The 19412-nt window shown below is 34.7% G+C and overlaps 1 protein-coding gene across 1 annotated transcript in view; it reads left to right on the top strand.

Moving 5' to 3' along the window:
- The window catches only part of AHR (aryl hydrocarbon receptor), a 62088-nt gene that overhangs the window by 30239 nt on the left and 12437 nt on the right, over positions 1–19412 (top strand). Inside the window, exons 3-7 of the mRNA XM_041418231.1 lie at positions 8033–8148; positions 11626–11715; positions 13495–13618; positions 17827–17957; positions 18818–19020. Of these exons, the coding sequence (XP_041274165.1) occupies positions 8033–8148; positions 11626–11715; positions 13495–13618; positions 17827–17957; positions 18818–19020 (664 nt within the window). The remainder of the gene's footprint in view (positions 1–8032; positions 8149–11625; positions 11716–13494; positions 13619–17826; positions 17958–18817; positions 19021–19412) is intronic.

Below are 19412 nucleotides of genomic sequence, written 5' to 3'. Positions count from 1 at the left end.
TAGCTCCCTTTGAGTCGTGGCCAATGAAGTTTGATTGAAGTTTAGGTAGGAAAAAAGGTGACAGTCCTGCCAAGTTTTTGTCAGTTTTATGATTTATAGCTCTGAGCATTGGAAACGTATCCTTGCCATAGACCTGGAAACCAAGTAGAACTGATCTGAACTCCAGACATGTCTATTTTGAAAGGGCAAGCAACAGACTTCCTTATGCCAAAAATAGCTTTCATGCTAAATTATTTAAGTGCATTATTTGATCACAGATAAATGAAAAATAATATTTTTCACTTTGGACCTTTCTTGTATAGTAGGGGAAACACAAGGTCATTTTAAATTTAGATGGGTTTTGTTAGGTCAGTCTGAAATATCCTATGTTCAAAAATCATGATACTTGGTACTGAGAGAAATGTTGTGTGTTGCTTTTATTCCTCATGTGTATTTTTTTATATATTGATTGCAATGAAGATACTATTTTAGACTCCTGCAGCAATTCAAGTAATGTGTACCACTTCTGCACTTTTCTCTTGTTGAGTGTAAAATATGTATGAAGACATGTCTGAAGTGTAAGTACTGCAGGGCCCATGGGAAGTTCTGGAGCTGTACCTTGAGTAACTTCAGTCCAATGCTGACAAAATATTTACTGGTTTATTTTTGGTTTGTAGGTCTGTTTTTATCCATGGTCTCTGAAATGTTCGAGTAGGATTCTTAATAGAACCTTAATATTGAAATTTCTTTGTCTTGATTATGCTAAAAGTATAAATATTTCCCCATAGTCTAAGAAATATATATGGCTGTATTGTAGTGGGTGCTTTGGTGGCAACCACTACAGGCTCCCAACAATTTCTATTGAAAATTTTTGTATTAAGAACCTTTTAACCTTTGGAATCATTTGCTTTGGAGATGAAAATTTCCTTTTCGTGTTCTTAGCCTAAGCATTTTTGGGCAAATCCTGTATTTCTTCCTCCCTTAAATAAAATTTGTTTTATACTTGAACAGATGGGTAGAGTTGTGCTCTCTGCCGTGTCTGATTGTATTGCTGATGAGTATGCATTTATTTGGTTTGAATTTGGGCTAGAAAGAAAGTACTGGAAGACTGGAAATGGAGGGCTGCACATGCACACAGCTCGTAGTACATTCATTGCAGGTCTGTGGCACTGCTGGGCTCTGGTTGCAGTCACAAACTCTGCACACCTGGAAATATTTGATTTCTAGAGATTTGTAACAACATTAAGCAATCTGTATCTGTACAGCAGTTAAGTTATTCACTCTCAAAAGCCCAGAACCTGACCACTTACCCACATTCTGTTCTCCTTTTTTATGTAGTGCAAATAATTTTTCAGTTAAAACTTACTCTGAAAACAGTTTTGCTTGCCCTGAGTCTCTTTTTTTCTTCTTTCACCAACCATAACCTACTAACATTTCTTTGAAAGTATTCATGGTAGTATGATTTATCCTCTTGTGATAGCTGCTTCATGGCATTTTCTCTCTCTTGAACCATGAATAATATCTTTGAGGCCAAATCAAGAATACCTCTCTTCTGTGGCTTATTGGTTCTTTCAGTAGCTTTTCCTAAATATATAGACATATTTATATGTTTCCACATTAGCTGAAAATCTGCTTAAGAATCAATGTACCATGTCTTCTGAGGCTGAAGGTTGGTTGTAACTAGTTTTTAAACAATATTGTGCTTTTTTCTGGAAAGTAAAGGCAGCTCCTGGGTATGTTTTATTGGTAATTTTTCTGCTTTAAAATATATTGTTTGAAAGCAATTCCAGTACTGTCATAATTAGGTGTGTTCATTGATGCTCAAGGGGGAACAAATGTTTCCTTTGTTACTAGTCACTACCAAATGTACAAATTCATCCTCATTTTGCTTATATTTACAAAATCCGGTTCTTCAACTTCCATGACTACTTGTGCCACGTGTTTTATTCTGATATTGCTTTGAAATCTTCTGATGTTGCTCTGCACATCAGAAAAATGATGTATTTTTTTACATATTTATTAATGTATTTATTACATTTTGGAGTTTCAGTAGTAATGGAGAATACATGTTGTTATACATAGCTCCATCCATCCACAGTTTACTGTAATTTAGATGCTGTAATTTAGAATACATTTACCAGGAAGAATGCTCTTTGATTATTTCATTTTCAGACATGTAAGGAAGAAGACCCACTGTACATCTATCTTGACAATTATTCAGAATCATAAATAAAAAAGTAGGAAATGGAAAATTTAAGGAAGCAAAACACAGTGAATTTTTCTCTCCATATGTAATGTGTTTTGCCTGTAAATGCAGCCTACACAGAAGTCAATCTTGCCTCATGTAACATAACTATGACTTTAGAACTAGTTACGATAATTCTGAATTTTATTTATTTTCTCTTGTATCTCTGAATACAGAGCAATCCTTCACAAGTTTTATTACTAAAATGTCTAGTTTTTTGCTATCTAGAAGTGCAGCTATTTACAAAATATGCAGTCAATGCATCTTTTATCTTCGTAAAAAAATAATCAGTTGCATTTTTCCTTGTGTTACTTAACTTTCATAAACATTTTTGCCTTGACAGTGTTAGAGATGGCAGGTGCAAAATGTTTTATATAATCTTAAGTAATGGAAATAGATAAGGTTGCATGTAGATACATGGGTGTGTATATATAATACTTTCTACCACTTAAAATGGGTCTTTCACCAGTATAAACAGTTTAGCTTATGTTAATGATTTAGGCAAGAGTTTAATATTAAACTACTGTTTTCTCAGTAGTGCCCTCCTTGCTGGTGACCTTCGTGTTGAAGCTTAGCGTTTGTTGCTGGAGCAAGACCACCCCCCTCAAGAGAACAGTTGTTTTTGTACAGTAATCTAGAACAGACAAGGAGAATTTATAAATCTGCTGAAAAGGTTATGAAACGGTCTCGATTGGCTTTGACTGCAAACTTTGACCTGTTTGGCCGGATTTTGGAAACCGTGCCAAAATTTGATTTAAAGCAGTTCTGGGAAGCCTTTTAAGATTAAATTCCAGGACTGCATGACTGATGTGCTAGTGATATACTTGCAATATTAGACAAGTGTTGCTTCAATACAGTTTTAGCCTTGAACAGATCATTCACCTAAAAGTAAAAAATATCTCAAATCTGATTAAAAAGAAACTTGTTGAATCTCAATATAATTTTAAAAGGTCTGTTTAACGTTTGGCATCTTGATATTTTTTCTCAGTAGTGAGCTACCCAGACTCCTCCAAAATAATTTGCTATGCTTTTTCTTTAGGGAAGAAAAGGTAGGAAAAGTTTCTAAACACATTGTACTTTGGTATGGTTTTCATAGAGGTTTCCAGCCAGCGTTTGCTGAAATGGTTTTATTCAGCACTCTAATAACACATGGCTGGATTAGATGAATTTTGAGATGGAAAGCTTAATCATACATTTTTTCACTCTTTTGATAACCAAATAAGAGACATTTGGTGTGTGAATGCTCGGTTTCAGTGGAGAAAAATCTCTGCAGACTTCACAGCTGAGCACCAGCAAATATGCATTTATGTCAGAAAAGCTTCTTTATTCACTCAAAACAGAAAAAAAGAAATTTTATGTATTTTTCTCATTTACTTTGTTCTTTCTGATGACTTGAGAAAAAAAAAAGTACTTTTTTTCCAATTTAGTAGTTTCTAGATTTGAGGAAAACAGTATAATAAACTTGGTTTGGTCAAGTTGATTATTGACAGTGTCCTCTTACCCACTATGTTGAAAGGATGCTACTATGTTGTTCTGTGGTCAGACAACTGATTATCACATAATATATTAGTCACATTGAGGTTAAAGGTATTTTTATTAGATTTTGTTGTTATTGATATTTCTTTTTTGTATAAGTGCTGTAGGTTGTCACTTATTTCATGAACAGGGGAGGTGGAGCAGTTTTTGAATCCTTTGTCTTTAAGTAATTTAACTCTTTATATTGTATTGTAATGGTAAATTCAACAGTTCAAGTATGTACGTGTTAAATCAGGATTCTACATGAATGCTTATCAGAAACTTAATACTAATTAGATAATTGCTAACATATATGCCTTATAATGAATTCTCTGCATCTCCACTTACTGTATTAACTTTGCAACAATTAGTACAGTTAGGGCTCTTTCAAGTACATCAGTTAGAGTCTATTTGCACCTGCTCTGTGACAATTTTGTAATTCTCTACTGTTGTAACTTCTGGTAAGAGAGTATGGAATAATTACAGGATTCCTGTTGAAGGTGCTCTGGTAGCTACAGGTGGCTGCCTGGTCATTGATTTTGGAAGCTGAAGGAGGTGACGTAGTGGAGCTGGGACTTCAGAGCAGCAGCCTGTCAAGTGAGGCAGTCAAGGCAAAGGTTCTTATTGAGAACAGGAGTGACAGCCTGGAAGGAAGAGGAACCTGCTGGTTGTGGGTTGGAGTTTGAGGGGAGCATACCTACCAAGTCTAAACCCTAGAGATCAGGTGTTTGAAGGTGAAAAAGACATTTTTATCTTGGACTAGAGTCTCTTTTGAAGGACAGCATAGCGATTAAATGAGATGCTGGACAGACTTATTTTTAAAATAATTTTCCTTAGATTACTTTTTTAATATCTCAGCAGATAATTAATGAAATTAATCTGTCATGAATTATTATTTGATTCAGCAAGCTGCTTATAACTCATGTAGTTTCTTATACTGACTGTTGGTCCTTGGAAAGAAGGAAGATCACCTAATACCTTAGGTAAATAATTTTTCAATGAATACTTATATGGTTTTAAAATGAAAGATGGCTTTTGGCAGTAGTTAGAATTCAATTGCTAGAATTCTGTTTCAGACCTGAGGAAATAGTTGTATGTCAAACATTTTTCCCTCCACTCCATACTATTAGTCTGATAAAGTACACTGCATCTCCATGTGAGTCTATTATCATCTGAATGTAAGAGTTAAAGTCAGAGATAAGAAGGTGGTCAATACTGATGTAACCATTGTTATTTAATTTATATTTGTAGATGTCATGTAAAAGCAACTGTCTTTTACATTTGCTGGTTTGGGTGCTAAAGCATTTCACAATCATAAAACAAATGTATCAGAATATATATATATATATATGTCTAGAAAAATATATTAATTGTCACTATCTAGTTGTCTTTGAGATTCAACTTGTACTTCAAATCAGGGAAGTCTAGGCAATGGAAATTATACTTATTGCTGGACGTAAGATTAAATGACAATCATTAACCTACTTGGAAAGCAGGTGCTTACAGTCCAACCCTCCTGCTCAAATTGTGTAACTGATATTTTTTGGTTTTGGATTTTTTGTTTACTCGTTTGGTTTTGGGTTTTTTTACAAGTATAAGCAAATTTGCTGTGTTTTTGATGCTTTAAAATTATTAATGGTAAATTCTGATAAATAATTTGATAGTGAATACAATCTAGGGTATGTGTACAGATTTTTCCTCTTTCCTCTGTGGGAGTATTCATGTTTTAATTTCCTGTGTAGGAAAATTAAGCAAGGATAGCCCACAATGAATTCTATTTAATTCAGAGATTCAAAGATTACAAAGTAATGAACTACTGAGATTATTTTGTCTGATGACATGAATAAGATAGACTATGAGAACTCGCAGAGCACACATGGCTGATTTTAAGCTAGGTGATGTTTTGGATGAGTTATGCTTTGTAAGATTTAGTTCTCCTTTCCATTACCTATTATTATATCTCTAGCTGGTATTTCTGAGGCCACCTGATTGTGTGGCTGAGTCTGTTCAGAACTGCTGCTTAGCAAGGTGGTCATCCCATGCTATAAGGTTCCTTGTTTGGGGAGCCTTCAATTTGACAGTGTAGAAGCACACATTGCAAGTGTGCATCCTGGAATCTGGGAGTGTTCAGTGCCAGGGACTTGGGTGGCTTGTAGCAGGCTCTGGCAGGCCTGTGATTTATCTGTCAGAACAAGGTAAATTTGTATTTGTTTATTTTTTTTCAGGAGTTTTATACCAAATTATGGATATACAGCTCTGATTTCCACTGTACTTCCATTTTTACTAATCCTGATTGTTGGCAACCTTCCATGTGCTTTAGCTGTAAACAGCTTGATTCCATCCACATTCTGATTTTTGCAAAAGGTGTAAATTCCAATTCAGGAAAATGTTTAACTTCCCACTTAGCTCTTGTGCACATTGAAAGTTAGGAGGAATATAGCCATCAATGTATCAGCTACATTTGAGCTCAGGAGCCCTGATTGATTTTATCTCTCACACAGAATTTCATCCTATCAGGCATTACAAAAGAAAAAACCCATTTGTATTCAATGACATACAGTATTTTGCAGAATGGCAGAGGTGGTTAGGCATCTTTACTTGCAGCTTTCACAGCTGAATATGAACTTTTTCAATAATCATACAACATACATTTTAAAACATTTTCTCCTACTGCCTGTTGGCTTCAGGGATGTTTAGTGAATATTCTATATATCCTTTTGAAATAGTGCTAGAAAAAAAAAAAATTGGCTATGGTAGTGTATTCACATGAATTTGCTGTGACTGTGCCTCTGTGTGGCCTGTTGCAGGACATTTTGACTACCTTGTAGGAAGAACAACATTAGGGTTTTAATTTCAAAGCAAACCTTTAGATACATTCTGATCTGATTAATCAGTTAATGTTTCTTTAGAACACATTTTTCCTCTGTGTTGCCTTTGAGGTATATTTTAATGAAAACTGTCTGGCTTGAAAGTTCTTAGCTACCGTGATAGATTAAAAAATGGGGAAGGTATCGTTTATCTTTCAGTTAATATATATAGTGTAAAATATAATTTAATGTAACTTAAAAGTGAGCAAACAGAAGTTCTTCCGGATTCTTGAATAAAGTTATGAACAGTGGGAAAATGAAGATTTTCTGCAGATTCAAAAAACATTTGAAATTTAGGCTGAATATCCCATCATTATGAGAAACTTGTATTTTACAGTTGTTTTTATAGGTATTATTGTATTACAAATTTCCCTTTGCTTTGAATCATAGAAATTTTGGGGCTGAGAGGTGGTGGCCTTTAATTTTATGGTAAAGGTTTAAGGTACAATTGCTCAAGTAATTTTAAGCTGTTTAGACACTACAGACCTACTCAGACTAATTTCAGATTTGAAGACTTCTTTCTTTTCCCCCTCTTTTTTGGAGCAGTGAAAAGTAGGTAAATTCTGAATTATGGAGGATCTTTGAGTATGTAGTTTTATTTGACAGCATCCAGTTTATTAGAAGGAAGCAGAATGGGAATGTCTTTTGGGAAGTTCACAGCAATATGATCTGATTCTTCATTTCTTTGTCATTGGGTATTTTTTTTTTCCAATTAGATATATTTGTGACCTGAATAATGATGATTCATTGTTACAGTATTTTATCTGAAGTTGGAAAGAGTGCCTGGTTGTTTAAAAGGTTAAAATTTAACTGTGACAGAAAATACCCACATCCTTTTGTTTGAATTAGTTTTCTTTGTTTTCTTATGATTTTTACTATGTACCATGCATTTAGGGTTCATGTTTCTTTCCCTCCTTTCCCTGAAGGAAGCTTTAGGTCTAGAGCTTCACCTGTCTGATGAACCATAGTTTGATGTCTCAAATTAGGTGGAATAAGAATAAGTGCCAGTGTTTTCCTATCTTAACACAGAGTTGCTACCGTCATAGGAGGATGGCCTATGAAAACAAAAATGTCCTTTATTTGTCAAAATAGGGACAGTCTAGAAGTGAGTCTTATAGTAAAGAGAAGGAGAAGAGGGAAATAAGGTATAAAATAATGAGACTTGAGTTGATTGCAATAATAACGACTTTGTTGCAAAAGTATTATATATAGAAAAGAGAAAGATGACAAAATTGGAGGGTTCACTCTTAAGGTAAGGAAAAAGTTTGACATGGAAACAAAAATCTTTCATTAGATTGTATTTAGAATATATAAAAATGCATATATTTAAATCCATTTTTTTCTTACACAAAATGGCAGATCATTACCTAAATTTCTATTGAGCCTTTCAAAGAGTGCTCAAAATTTTTTCTTTTCTCTGTTCTAGTTGCATTAAAATCATCTAGCTCTACCAGACCAGAAAGAAATGGCATTCAGGAAACCTCTAGAACAGGAAAGTGTGGAGAAGGGATGCAGATCCTGGAAGGAGAGCTCCTATTGCAGGTATGTTTTCCAATAGACATATTTTACAAGGATTTAATTTTTTAAAAACCAAACACCTGTATTTACCATACTAGATGCTCAGTGATAAGATGGAAAAATTGTGAAATTCTTTCCTCATTTTCTTTAGGGTAATCTTATCTTGCATTTTTTATTTTTTTTTTTTTTGGTAGTAGGGACTTTAGAGTGGGTGTGAGAATGTGGGCTCCTCTTCAGTGTTTCTAAGTAATTTACTGGCGGGGGAGTCCCATCTCTTTGCATCTGTTCTTAATAAAGATGTTAATATAAAGGAACAGTTTTTATAAGGGCCAGATAAGTTACTGATTTACTGTAAATTTGGTGACTAATTGTCTGAAAGAAACAATTTTTAACTTCAAAGACCTTGGGCTTGCTGAAGTATCTTGCTTTCTCAGTGGTTTGAAAGAACTCGGCATATATAATGTAGATTCAGGACAAATTTTAAAATACTTTGAATAACTTTTACATGAACTAATGGAAAATATTAATTTTAAAAGTGTAGGGTTTTTTAAAATTGTCTAGCCTGTTTTAATGTCCTAGAGTGTCAAAGCATATGGATAATTATATGCTACCAAGTCCAGATTTAACTCAAGAAATTACAAATATACATATTACTATGTTCTATCTAGTTTCACAGAATGGATTTTATGGAGACCTGCAGTTCCATTTGAAATATGTTGTTAGTCTGTCTTCTACGCAGGTTCCACACTGATGTATCTATCAAAAGTAGCAAATCATTCAGTCAGAACCAATTGCTTGCTTCAAACAAAATGAATTTAAGTGTTCAAAGACTAGAAATGAAAACAGGTTCTAAGAATCCCATAAAACAATTATTTTAAATTGATGCTAATTGAAAATTGTTTTCTAACCAACTAAAAAAACTAGGACGTTTATCTCATTTTCTAACCTTAATAAAGTTTGAAAAAGAACTGTTGCGGAGTTACTGTCAGTGAACATCTTTCTTTTGAACAGAAAAGAACCTAAAAAGATTAAATATATGGTTTATATTGGAGGCATCTATTTAATCTTAAGTATAGGGGATGGGGTTTATGACTTCTGACTGGAAGTTATACGAGGGAACTCTTTTCCAGTATGAAAATGAAGTGGGTGATATAGTTATTACTGAAAATTCTGCCCCTCTTGGGAAGTAAATTAACCAAACTTCTTAAATGAATTTCTTTTGTAAATATTTTATATATGTGAAAAAATTTATGAGAATGAAAATGTAGATAGAGTTTTCTTAGGTTATGTAACAAGTCATGAGTGTGATGAGATTGGGAATTTTCCAGAAGATCGTGGGAAGCAGTAAGTTGTAAATATTGGTAAAGTCCTTCCCTTCTACTTATGCTCAGAAGTGTTTTGTGTTACACAGGTGAAGAAATTATAACTGATGATGAATGTTTTCGTTTTATTATCTCCCTACTTTTCTTTTGTCTTTCCAAGGTGATATGAATAAACATCCTATAGTTTACATTTGCTTTTATTTGTTCATCAGTTGTTCTTGGTTGCTTCTTAACAAACAGAAAATTGTATTTAATTTCCAACATAGAAACTGTCTTACCAATTCAATATATTGTGGAAGCAGAGATCAAATACATAAATGTGTCTTTCTTAAAAGCATGCTATATTTCCTTTAAAATTATTTAAATTATTTCAAATTCTTATTTTAAATACGAAATCCATTACAGCCCAAGCAAATTTACTATAAAAAGTGCAAGAAAAATGATGACCTTTAAGAAATTTTTAAAACTTAATTCTCAACAGCAATTAACAATTTTGTGATTACCTCTTTATTAGGAGCACTGAGAGTATTTTTAGAGACACAAATATCTTCTTCAGTTCTCCAGAATAATAAACTCACTAAGAAATTTCATTATGTGTTTTCAGATAATTATTTTTGGATGGCATTTTGCAAAAAACTCCATCAGAACTCAGCTCCCAATCATTGGTCTATCCAGATATATGCATTTTACAGAATTTTTGGCTTAAATAATGCATATGGCTATCTCAGTAACAATCCTGGTTCGAGATGAACTGTGTACCAGGGCCAGTGCAAAACATGATCGAATTCCAGGTACAGAAAGTGTAGGTAGCTCTGTATGAAATGGGGCAGAATAACCAATTTTAACATTTGAGACGAAGTTAGATGCCGTGCAGCTTGCAGATGTTTTGTGTCAACCAGCTGAGGTGAGATGCCCTGCAGAACAGGTCAGCAGAGGACACGAGCGCCTGCCACTGCGGCATTCTGCTCCTGTGAGATCACTGCAAGCTTCGTCAAAACCAAGGATTCTGTGTAACCACTCGAGATTTCTTGGATTGGCTATGCTATTTAATTTCAGATTATTATTGATTTTATATCTCATTCTTTATTCACGTAAAATTTACTAAACTTACAAGGAGTTTTTATAGAGCTAACAGTTGTTTATGAGAGTAGATTAAATAATATCTACACATTAAACTGGGGTGGTTCACAGCATTTAAAGACCAGACGTTTAATCAGATATTTCATTTACATATTACTACTTTGTTGCAGTAATATATAGAATATCCTTCACTTACTTTACATTTTCTATGTGCAATAATTCTGCATCAATAAAGAGTTTTAAAAAAAAAATGTTTTGAATATGCTGGCCAAATTTACCTTTGAATGCAGCTGAGGAAATTAAGTGGCACAATATACTCAATCCAGCCCCTAGAGACTGCCTTTTGTTAAATCTTGACTAAAATCCACAGAAGTAAATCGGCACCTTTCAGATGAGCTGCCAAGTCACAAATGTACTGTTTGCTATCACAACAATTGCCATGGACCGTATTGATTGGGAGTTCAGATAAATGCCCTTTGCGTGACTTTGAGTGTGGAGCCGCCTGGTCTGCTGCTCCTCGAAGGGGGAAATCTCTTCAAAAACATTGTTTACTTGCAACAGTCTGCTTTTGCAGAGGTTTTCTATTTTAAGTAAACTATAAAATGTTTTCTTGGACTATAGAGGGGATCTTGATAGCTTGATTTCCTGTCCACAGTGGCCTGTCTGCACTATGAATGGAATGGATTTTGGGACTGGGTTTGTGACATGGCTCTCGTTTGTGCTGTGGGCAGCTGGGGGTGTCCAAGGCCTGAGCCACACAAACATTGTGAACTGTGCTTGATATTAGACTTGTAGTTCTTCATATATGTCCCTTGTCTTGTACAATCAAGGGTATGGAAAAGTCATTAACACGGATTGGCTTCTCCACTGAATTTTAAAATGAAGTTTGGGTTTTTTTCATTAGATCCAATTTTCTTCATTTTAACACTTACACTGTAGAGAGATGCAATGAGGAATCCTGTTTGTGCTGTCAGATAATGATGTGCTTTTACATGCTTCACATTTTATTGGGGGACTACAGTATAGGTAGACCTAGAGACACAATAATTATCTGGAATTTTATCTCTGAAGCTGACAGATTGCTGTGTTTCTTCCCCAGGCATTAAATGGATTTGTGTTAGTTGTTACAGCAGATGCTCTGGTTTTTTATGTCTCTTCTACTATCCAAGACTACTTGGGATTCCAACAAGTAAGTTTATTTTTTCTTCTGTTTTTTTCAGAGGTTTTGCCTAATTTCAGGGAACATCAGTGTTCATATTTAGGGTCTTAAAATTTTTTTGTAATAAAACTCTCAGTTAGGTACTTGAGGTTGAATTACTTTGAAACCGTATTTTCTGTCAGCTTACATAGCCAGGATGTCAGGCCAAGCACAACAGGAATATAATTTCCAAAGTTGAGTTAGGCAAGATAGGAAATTTTCACACTTAATTATTCTTTACTGGAACAACTGTTTGAAATTTATACTGTGGTGTTACCCAGTTTATGATGCTGAGTGAGACAAAATTCAATGGGAAGGTAATTATTTTAATAGAAACCTTTCATGAAAAATTATTCCCATATGCCTTGAGATTTATAAATATCAAGTGACTGATTTTGGTATTTTTGGAATTTGTTCTCTTGCTCATGTTTATTTATTTAATTATTAATTTAAAGAGAAGCATTTGTTTTTTACTGTTTATGGTGCAGATCACAAATGGCTGACTTTATTGAAAACCAGGTGCCAGAGTACTAAGGACTGAGGCATAGAAGGCAAATTCTGCCTTTGTTAGAAAACTGCTGGGATTACTTTATGTGAAGATGATATAATAAAGATGATAGTTATAGTTCTCAAAGTATGTCCATGAATACTGCCTATTGATAGATTCAGCTGCTGTCTAAAAATAGCAAGATACTTTGCTTTGTCTGCAATTTGAGGTAACTGATGAGAGATTGGGGAAAGTTTATGTAAAAGAAAATATTTCAAAAAATCCCATTTTTATTCCTGGTTTTACGTATTCCTTCAGTGCTGGGGAATGAAAAAAGAAAAAACCTTGGAAAACAAATTGGGTGTAACATTCATGAAGTAAAGCCAGTAAATCAAGTCCATTATATAGAAGTAAAGTCTTAAAGTTACAAAAATTAGCATTTCTGGCAATTTATTCTGGAAAGTACTGATTGTTTTATGAAGGTCATCATAGCAAAATTTGACCTAGGCTTTTGCCAATTAATCTCAATTACATTAGATCTATGTTTTATTTAAATATTTTCTGTATATATAATGGTTGGGTTTTTGAAACATGCCAAAAAACAGGACCTTAACTCTTTTCAGTAAACTGAGTCTTTTCTTGACTATTTTGGGTGGGTTTTTTCCCCCCTAAATTCTTTTAAGCACTAATCCTTTCTCTTGAGCCTTTGCCATTTAGATCACATTCCTAACCACACTATTGGTATTGGAATAAGAGCTTAATAATTACATGTTTTAACGCCTCCTTAAGAGGTGACAAAGCTTTCAGGTGAGCAAATCCACTGTTTATAATCTGCTTGGCTTAGTTTTGGCAGTTTGGTTCAGGTTATTTAGCTTGTTTTGTATTTCTGTAGCACCTACAGTGGGTCAAGTAAAGTACTATCTGGTAAATAATTTATTTACCAGTATATAAAATTAAATAATTTAAACAGAACCTAAGCATAGCATTTACAGGCCTTCTTAGGTAAAAGCAGGTGAAGAAATAGTTGACATAATGTAACTTCTTTTTGTAAGGCAATATTTTTTTATTGCTGTTTCCTGTGTTTATAGTCATGAGTGTAATTGAGCAAACTAAAAAATTGTCTCATGAAGCTTTGCCACCTGCTTGTGATTGTATGGATTTATCCCTGAGCAAAATGGATTTTGCTATATCCATAACAGTGTTTTTTATCAGACAACTTGTATCACATTGTGATATAATTTTCTCATTGTCATTCTCTCTCACCTTTCTCCTTTTCTTCCTAGTCGGATATTATACACCAGAGTGTATTTGAGTTGATTCACACAGAAGACAGACCTGAGTTTCAGCGACAGCTACATTGGGCATTAAATCCTGCCCAGTCAGGAGATTCTGGACCAAGTGTACAAGGTGAGAACAGAATTTATTGTTTGCCTGTTAGATTAGTTGTTTGTTTTCTGGGCTTTTTTAATTTGTCTATATAAAAAAAAAATTAGATAATTTTAGATGACTAAAGGAAGAAATAGCAACTTTCAAATTTATTTGAATTTTATGGACACATTTAGTCAACAATGAGAATTACTATTTTTTGTGCTTCAAGTAAGCACTGTTATTCAAAGCAGAGCACCTTTAAATACTAATTATACTTTAAATTGGAAGACTGTAAGTTGGAGTATAAGTAACAATGTTTCTTAGACTAATCAGTCCAAGAATGTGCTAGTTAGTGTTACTGTTGGGAATAGTGCATTCATTGCTACATAGAGCAGTATTTCTCTTGGAGATAAAAGGGGTAGAGAAATAGAAGGTTAAATAGATGAGCCTTTAAGATCAAGCAGTATGGATGTTAGAGCAGAGTTGTCACGTGTTACTGGCTGATGCTTAAGTGAGCTGCTATATTGAGAAACAACTGAGGAGAAATACATTGCATGTGTGTCAGAGCAAAGATGTGTAGGTGCAGGTTATGTGTAATCCAGGAAGCATGTGCCTGCATCATAATGACAATAAAGCCATTGAGACAACTGCTTCATTTTAATGCTCCCTTTGCACAACAGTTGTTTAAACACGTAGGTAAAATCTTTTGTTACTGCGACTTGATTATAGGGCGTTTATTAATCCGTAAAAAGTCCATTTTAAAAAATAAATCTTTAAGTAATTAAAAAAATTGAGTATGGAATTACATGATTTAATGGAGAAAGATTACTGTGTTTGTAACACACCTCAGTATATTTCAGTTTTTCATTTAGCAGTCAGCGTTGTTACATGATCTCTAGATGAATCTCCACAGGTCTGCTGCACAGCTAGTTAATAGCAGAGTTCAGTACAGCAAACAGCATGGCTCTCAGAAACCAAATTTTCATCCTGCTTGCTTCAGAATGAAATTGTGTTATATGGACCTTAAAGAAGTGCATGTGAATTTAGAAAAGGTTATTTGTGAAGTATGATACCAGGTTGGATTGGCCTCAGATTTGACTGAACATCGGGAAGTGCTGTGCAGGATTACAAACAATTTTTTGTTTGTATCTAGTGTTTCTAGCTTTCTAAAAGCTGCTAATTGTGCTCCATTCCTGAAAGCATTCAGGGAGTGGATGGATGGGGCTTTGAGCAACCTGGTCTAGTGAAAGGTGTCCCTGTCAATGGCACGGGGGTTGGAATTAGGTGATCTTCAAGGTCCCTTTTATCTCAAACCATTCTATGATTCAATGATGACTTTTGAGCCTCAAGTAGTATAAAATGTTTGGATGTTGAGGATTTTTGAACTGAATTCAGATTTATAGCAAAGGATAATGCGATGACCATGAGGATCCCCTCCATTTTTGCTAATTTAATCCATTTCTGTTTTAATACATTCAACTAGCATTATGTAGATATTTATAGATATGACTGCTCGGGCACAGATTCCATCCTGAGTCTGGGAACTAATTCTGCTTCAGTTAGCCTGGACTGGTTATTTCCCACTCAGTACTCTGGTATGCTGCTAGACCACTGGTTTCCTCAGCTGTTACTGTGTTTCCAGACATGCCTCCAGGTCCTTGACTTGTTCCCAGAGAAGTTTGCAAAATTCTGATTTTTTCAGTCCCAAATATCTGCTTTGGGGCATTAAGTCTGGATTATCTTTTGAACTTGGCGTGTTGCGCAACCATATGGTCTTGAGTTTAAAGACAAGCACTTAATGCCCTGCATGTTCTGCACGTTGCTCCACGTTACTGATGAGATCAAGTGTGAGCTTTGTGAGGGATATGGGTTCTAACCTCTGTAGTGTTAACTGTAGTTTTGCTCTAGGGAGTGTAGATGAGCTCTGCAAGATTCCTTGCCTTCTTACAGTGAGTCACTTCAAGATCCTGGCAGTAAAACCTTCCTGCCTTCTGTCTGCCTGGAAAAGTGCAGCAGTGTTGCTTTCACAAGTGTAGGAGGCTCAGTTTTGAAGTCCATTGCCTCCTGTTTTGAGTTCTGTTCCCCTCCTGTTGGAAGCCACTTCTCTCACTACAGCTTTGCTCACTAGTAGGAACTGTGCATTTTACTATGGAACTTGACAAACTCCACAGCATTCAGCTGGACTTGCTGAACCTTCAAATTCCAGCTCTGTATTTGCCCAAAGAATAACACTGAGTTTCTCCTGTGGCAGAAATGCTGAAGGACACACCTAACTGTGCTGAGGATGCCAGCAGAAACCCTGGCACTGCTTATCATGTACTAGATCTGCACCCAGTCAGAGCTGCCATTTTTGAAATATTATTAAGGATTTGCAAGCTGTTTCCTTGATACTCTTTCTTCATAATCATTGCTTTTTCAGAGAGCTTCCTAGAGAAGCACTGTCTCAGAAGCATTGAAAATTCTCACTGTCAGTTAAGCAATTTATAATAAAAAAACTACAGCAGTAGCAAGTAGAGAATTTGCTTTGTCTGTTGAGAATGGTCCATATGATAAGTGTGGGAATTTCTTATGTTCTAATTTCAAAGTTATGTGGTAACTGTCTTGGACTACAAATATCTGAGTTTGTCTGCCTGTGGTATCTGCTCATAGTGGTGACTGGACAGTAAGAGTTCTTTAGAAGTCTGTAATTTCAGATTATCGCTTTTCATCACACTACCAGATAGGACAGAAGAAGGTTTATTTTTCTCCATACCTTAAAGTTTATTCAGCAAAAATTGACCTTGCATACCAGCTCTTTTAAGGAAAAAAAGGTATCTCCTGATTGTATCTGAAAAGCTAGATAACTCAGCATACTTGTAGGATTTAGATGGCCTCAGGTTGCAAGGTCTATTAGTAAGATATCAGCAATCTCATTTGGCTCCAATTCAGTACCTTGAATTCATAGGAGATTAAATAGTACTGGCTTTTGGTAATGATTTGTTTACCTTTGGGTTTGTTTTGCCAATGTACTAACCTCTGAGACTATCTGTAAGTTTTTCCAGCTGTTCATGAGACAAAATTATATTCCAGAAAATATAATGTGGTGTGTTATTAAGTGACATGCTCTCCCTGACCTCATCTCCATGTCTGGAAAGTCAATATGGGTTCTTAAAATCTGTATTATTATTTTGTCCGTACTTGATAATCAGTTCTCTAAGAGTACAGGGACTATTTTTTTAAATTAAAGATTATTTTATTATAAAATGTCTTTTTAAGCTGGATTTTTCTCAATTTTCTGCATGTATGAATTCCTAGGGTATGACTGGTTTTTTATATGTATTGTAAACAAGATTGCTTTGCTAAACTTGCTGTAGTAGTCATGTTCTGGTATCTCTGTATATGCAGTCTCATGTGGAACATATGTATTTTATCTATTTAAATCAATAGATTTACCTTCTGGTTTTACTTTATATTCCAAATGTTTAAGTCTGTTTTATAAATACCACTTAGCAGCAAATCCTTGTCCTGACAAGGTGTAAGGATCCCATGTTGTTATCCTAGCTAACAATCACGGTTTTGAGTATTTTGTAAAAAAAAAAAAAACAACTGCAAAACACAAGTACTGCAGGTATACCTGGAGACGTAACTATGGTGTATTGGTCAGCAGAGCCCAGAAGTATTTGGACTATTTAGTAGGGTGATTTTGCCTTCACGGGAGAAAAATGCTGATTTTTTTGTAGTGGTTTCCTAAAGTTGCTGATTTTTATTTATTGCTACTACTTTCATCTGGCTGTCTGGAAAGTAAGTTTCACAGTTTGATACTGAGTTTTTGAATACTCAGTTCCTGTAGTTGCTGTGCCTTTTTGGAGATTGTACCATTGTAGGAACATGGGTGTGTTCTCTACTGATAACTCTGCTCTTTGCAACTGGTCCAGAGTCTAGGCTGTTGACAAACATAATGAATAGATTATAAACCCAAATAAACAAAGCCCCAAAGTAAAAAAAAACCAAAAACCCAAAAAACTTAAAAATAAATTACATTCAGTTTTCAAATACCATGGCCTGTAAAACATAATCCCATCAGAAGAATTGATGTTTAACCTCAGTGTTACAATAATAATAGATTCTGAGGATGTTTCCAGTTTACATTGTTCTTGCTCAGGTCACAACCTAATGCTTTGTTTATGAGAAGGAAGATCGTTTGTTATAGATAGCCTTCACTAGGTGTTCTTCTAAAAATAATCCTTATAAATAATCCTTTCCTGCAGGAGATAATGGCTTTTCACAGCCAGCAGCCTATTATAACCCAGACCAACTTCCTCCGGAGAATTCTTCCTTTATGGAAAGGAATTTCATCTGCAGGTTACGATGTCTCCTGGATAATTCATCTGGATTCCTGGTGAGTATGGAATTACAGAAAAACCTCCACATATGTTTAAAAGTTGGAAATCTGCATAATCCCAACAAGAGGGGCAGCAATTTATGTTATTTGTTAAGTCTCCAAAGGTATCTGGGCTGCTTGAACCACAGTTTCAATTAGTGACACTGAATCACTCCCCTTTAAGATGTTGTCACAACCAGGTGCAAGTTCTCTTATTTGTCATTGCCCAGTTTCCTCAGTAAAATTCAAATAAGCATTTGTAAACTTCTGTAAAGTGCTGTGTGATTTGTAGATAAAAATGCATTACAAGAGTATTTTCTTATAGCAAGTTGAGTATCTTGAGATGCAATAAGTTATGGTGATTAAGAGGATGATAGTTTATCCGTAATTGGAAAAGTTTGTGCTTGCTCTTTTCAATGCATTTTTTGTTAGTAAATTATTTAGATTTTAAAATGAGTATGAGTTTATCACCCTCTATGTGATATCTTATAAAATAGAATTCTTTACAGCTGCAAAATTGAACATACAAATTTGCAAGAGAAATAATGAAATAATTATATGCATGTATGTTCATTAGAATATTAAAAGCCCCACTTGATATGTGATACTACATGGGGTTTTTTAATTATTTTTTACGGAATAATCTTCCCATTAATTAATTTTTCAGTATGTTTATTAGTATATATTGAAGTGATGCACTCAGGGGTATAACAATAGTGTTCTGTACTTGTTAGCTAACTTTTATGTATGCTATCCTATAAAACTTGAATCTGATGGATCTTAAGAAAAATGAAAAATACATGTTTTACATCATAACAGAAATATCTTGTTTTTAAATATCTCCAGAATGTAACAAGTACTTTTTTCCTCATCCTAAGGCTATGAATTTTCAAGGGCGATTGAAGTTTCTCCATGGACAAAACAAGAAAGGGAAGGATGGTGCTACTTTGTCTCCTCAGCTTGCACTGTTTGCAGTAGCTACTCCCCTGCAGCCACCATCTATCCTTGAGATACGAACCAAAAACTTCATCTTCAGAACTAAACACAAACTGGATTTCACACCCACTGGCTGTGATGCAAAGTAGGTGTAAATTATTCTCTGTAATTGCCTAATAATTTGCCAGTGAAATAGGTTTCAGGTATGTGTTTGAAATATAAAGCAGGCTACTCTTTTGGTATATAAACTGTTGTAGTGATGGTTGTTTAGAAGCTGTTAAGGCTTTTCTCTCCAGCCCTGATATCAAGTAAAGAGAATTGGATTTGCTGTGGTCTGTTTCCTTGAAATGGCATACTGCTCTCTGACTCTCAGTTGTTAGAAAAACAAAGCAAAAGCCCACAAAACCAATGCAAAATAGGAAAACCAAAAGACAGCATACTAATGAATTAGGGAAGAAGAAAAGTTTCATTCTAAATCTGGTTTTAAATTTGCTTTTAGAACTGATAAAGCAAGTGTTTAATTTCATTCTATGTTTC

Source organism: Onychostruthus taczanowskii, unplaced genomic scaffold (assembly GCF_017590055.1).
Source record: "Onychostruthus taczanowskii isolate IOZ18803 unplaced genomic scaffold, ASM1759005v1 scaffold59, whole genome shotgun sequence".
In the NCBI taxonomy this organism is placed as follows: Eukaryota; Metazoa; Chordata; class Aves; order Passeriformes; family Passeridae; genus Onychostruthus; species Onychostruthus taczanowskii.
This window is presented reverse-complemented; position numbering and strand designations above follow the sequence as displayed.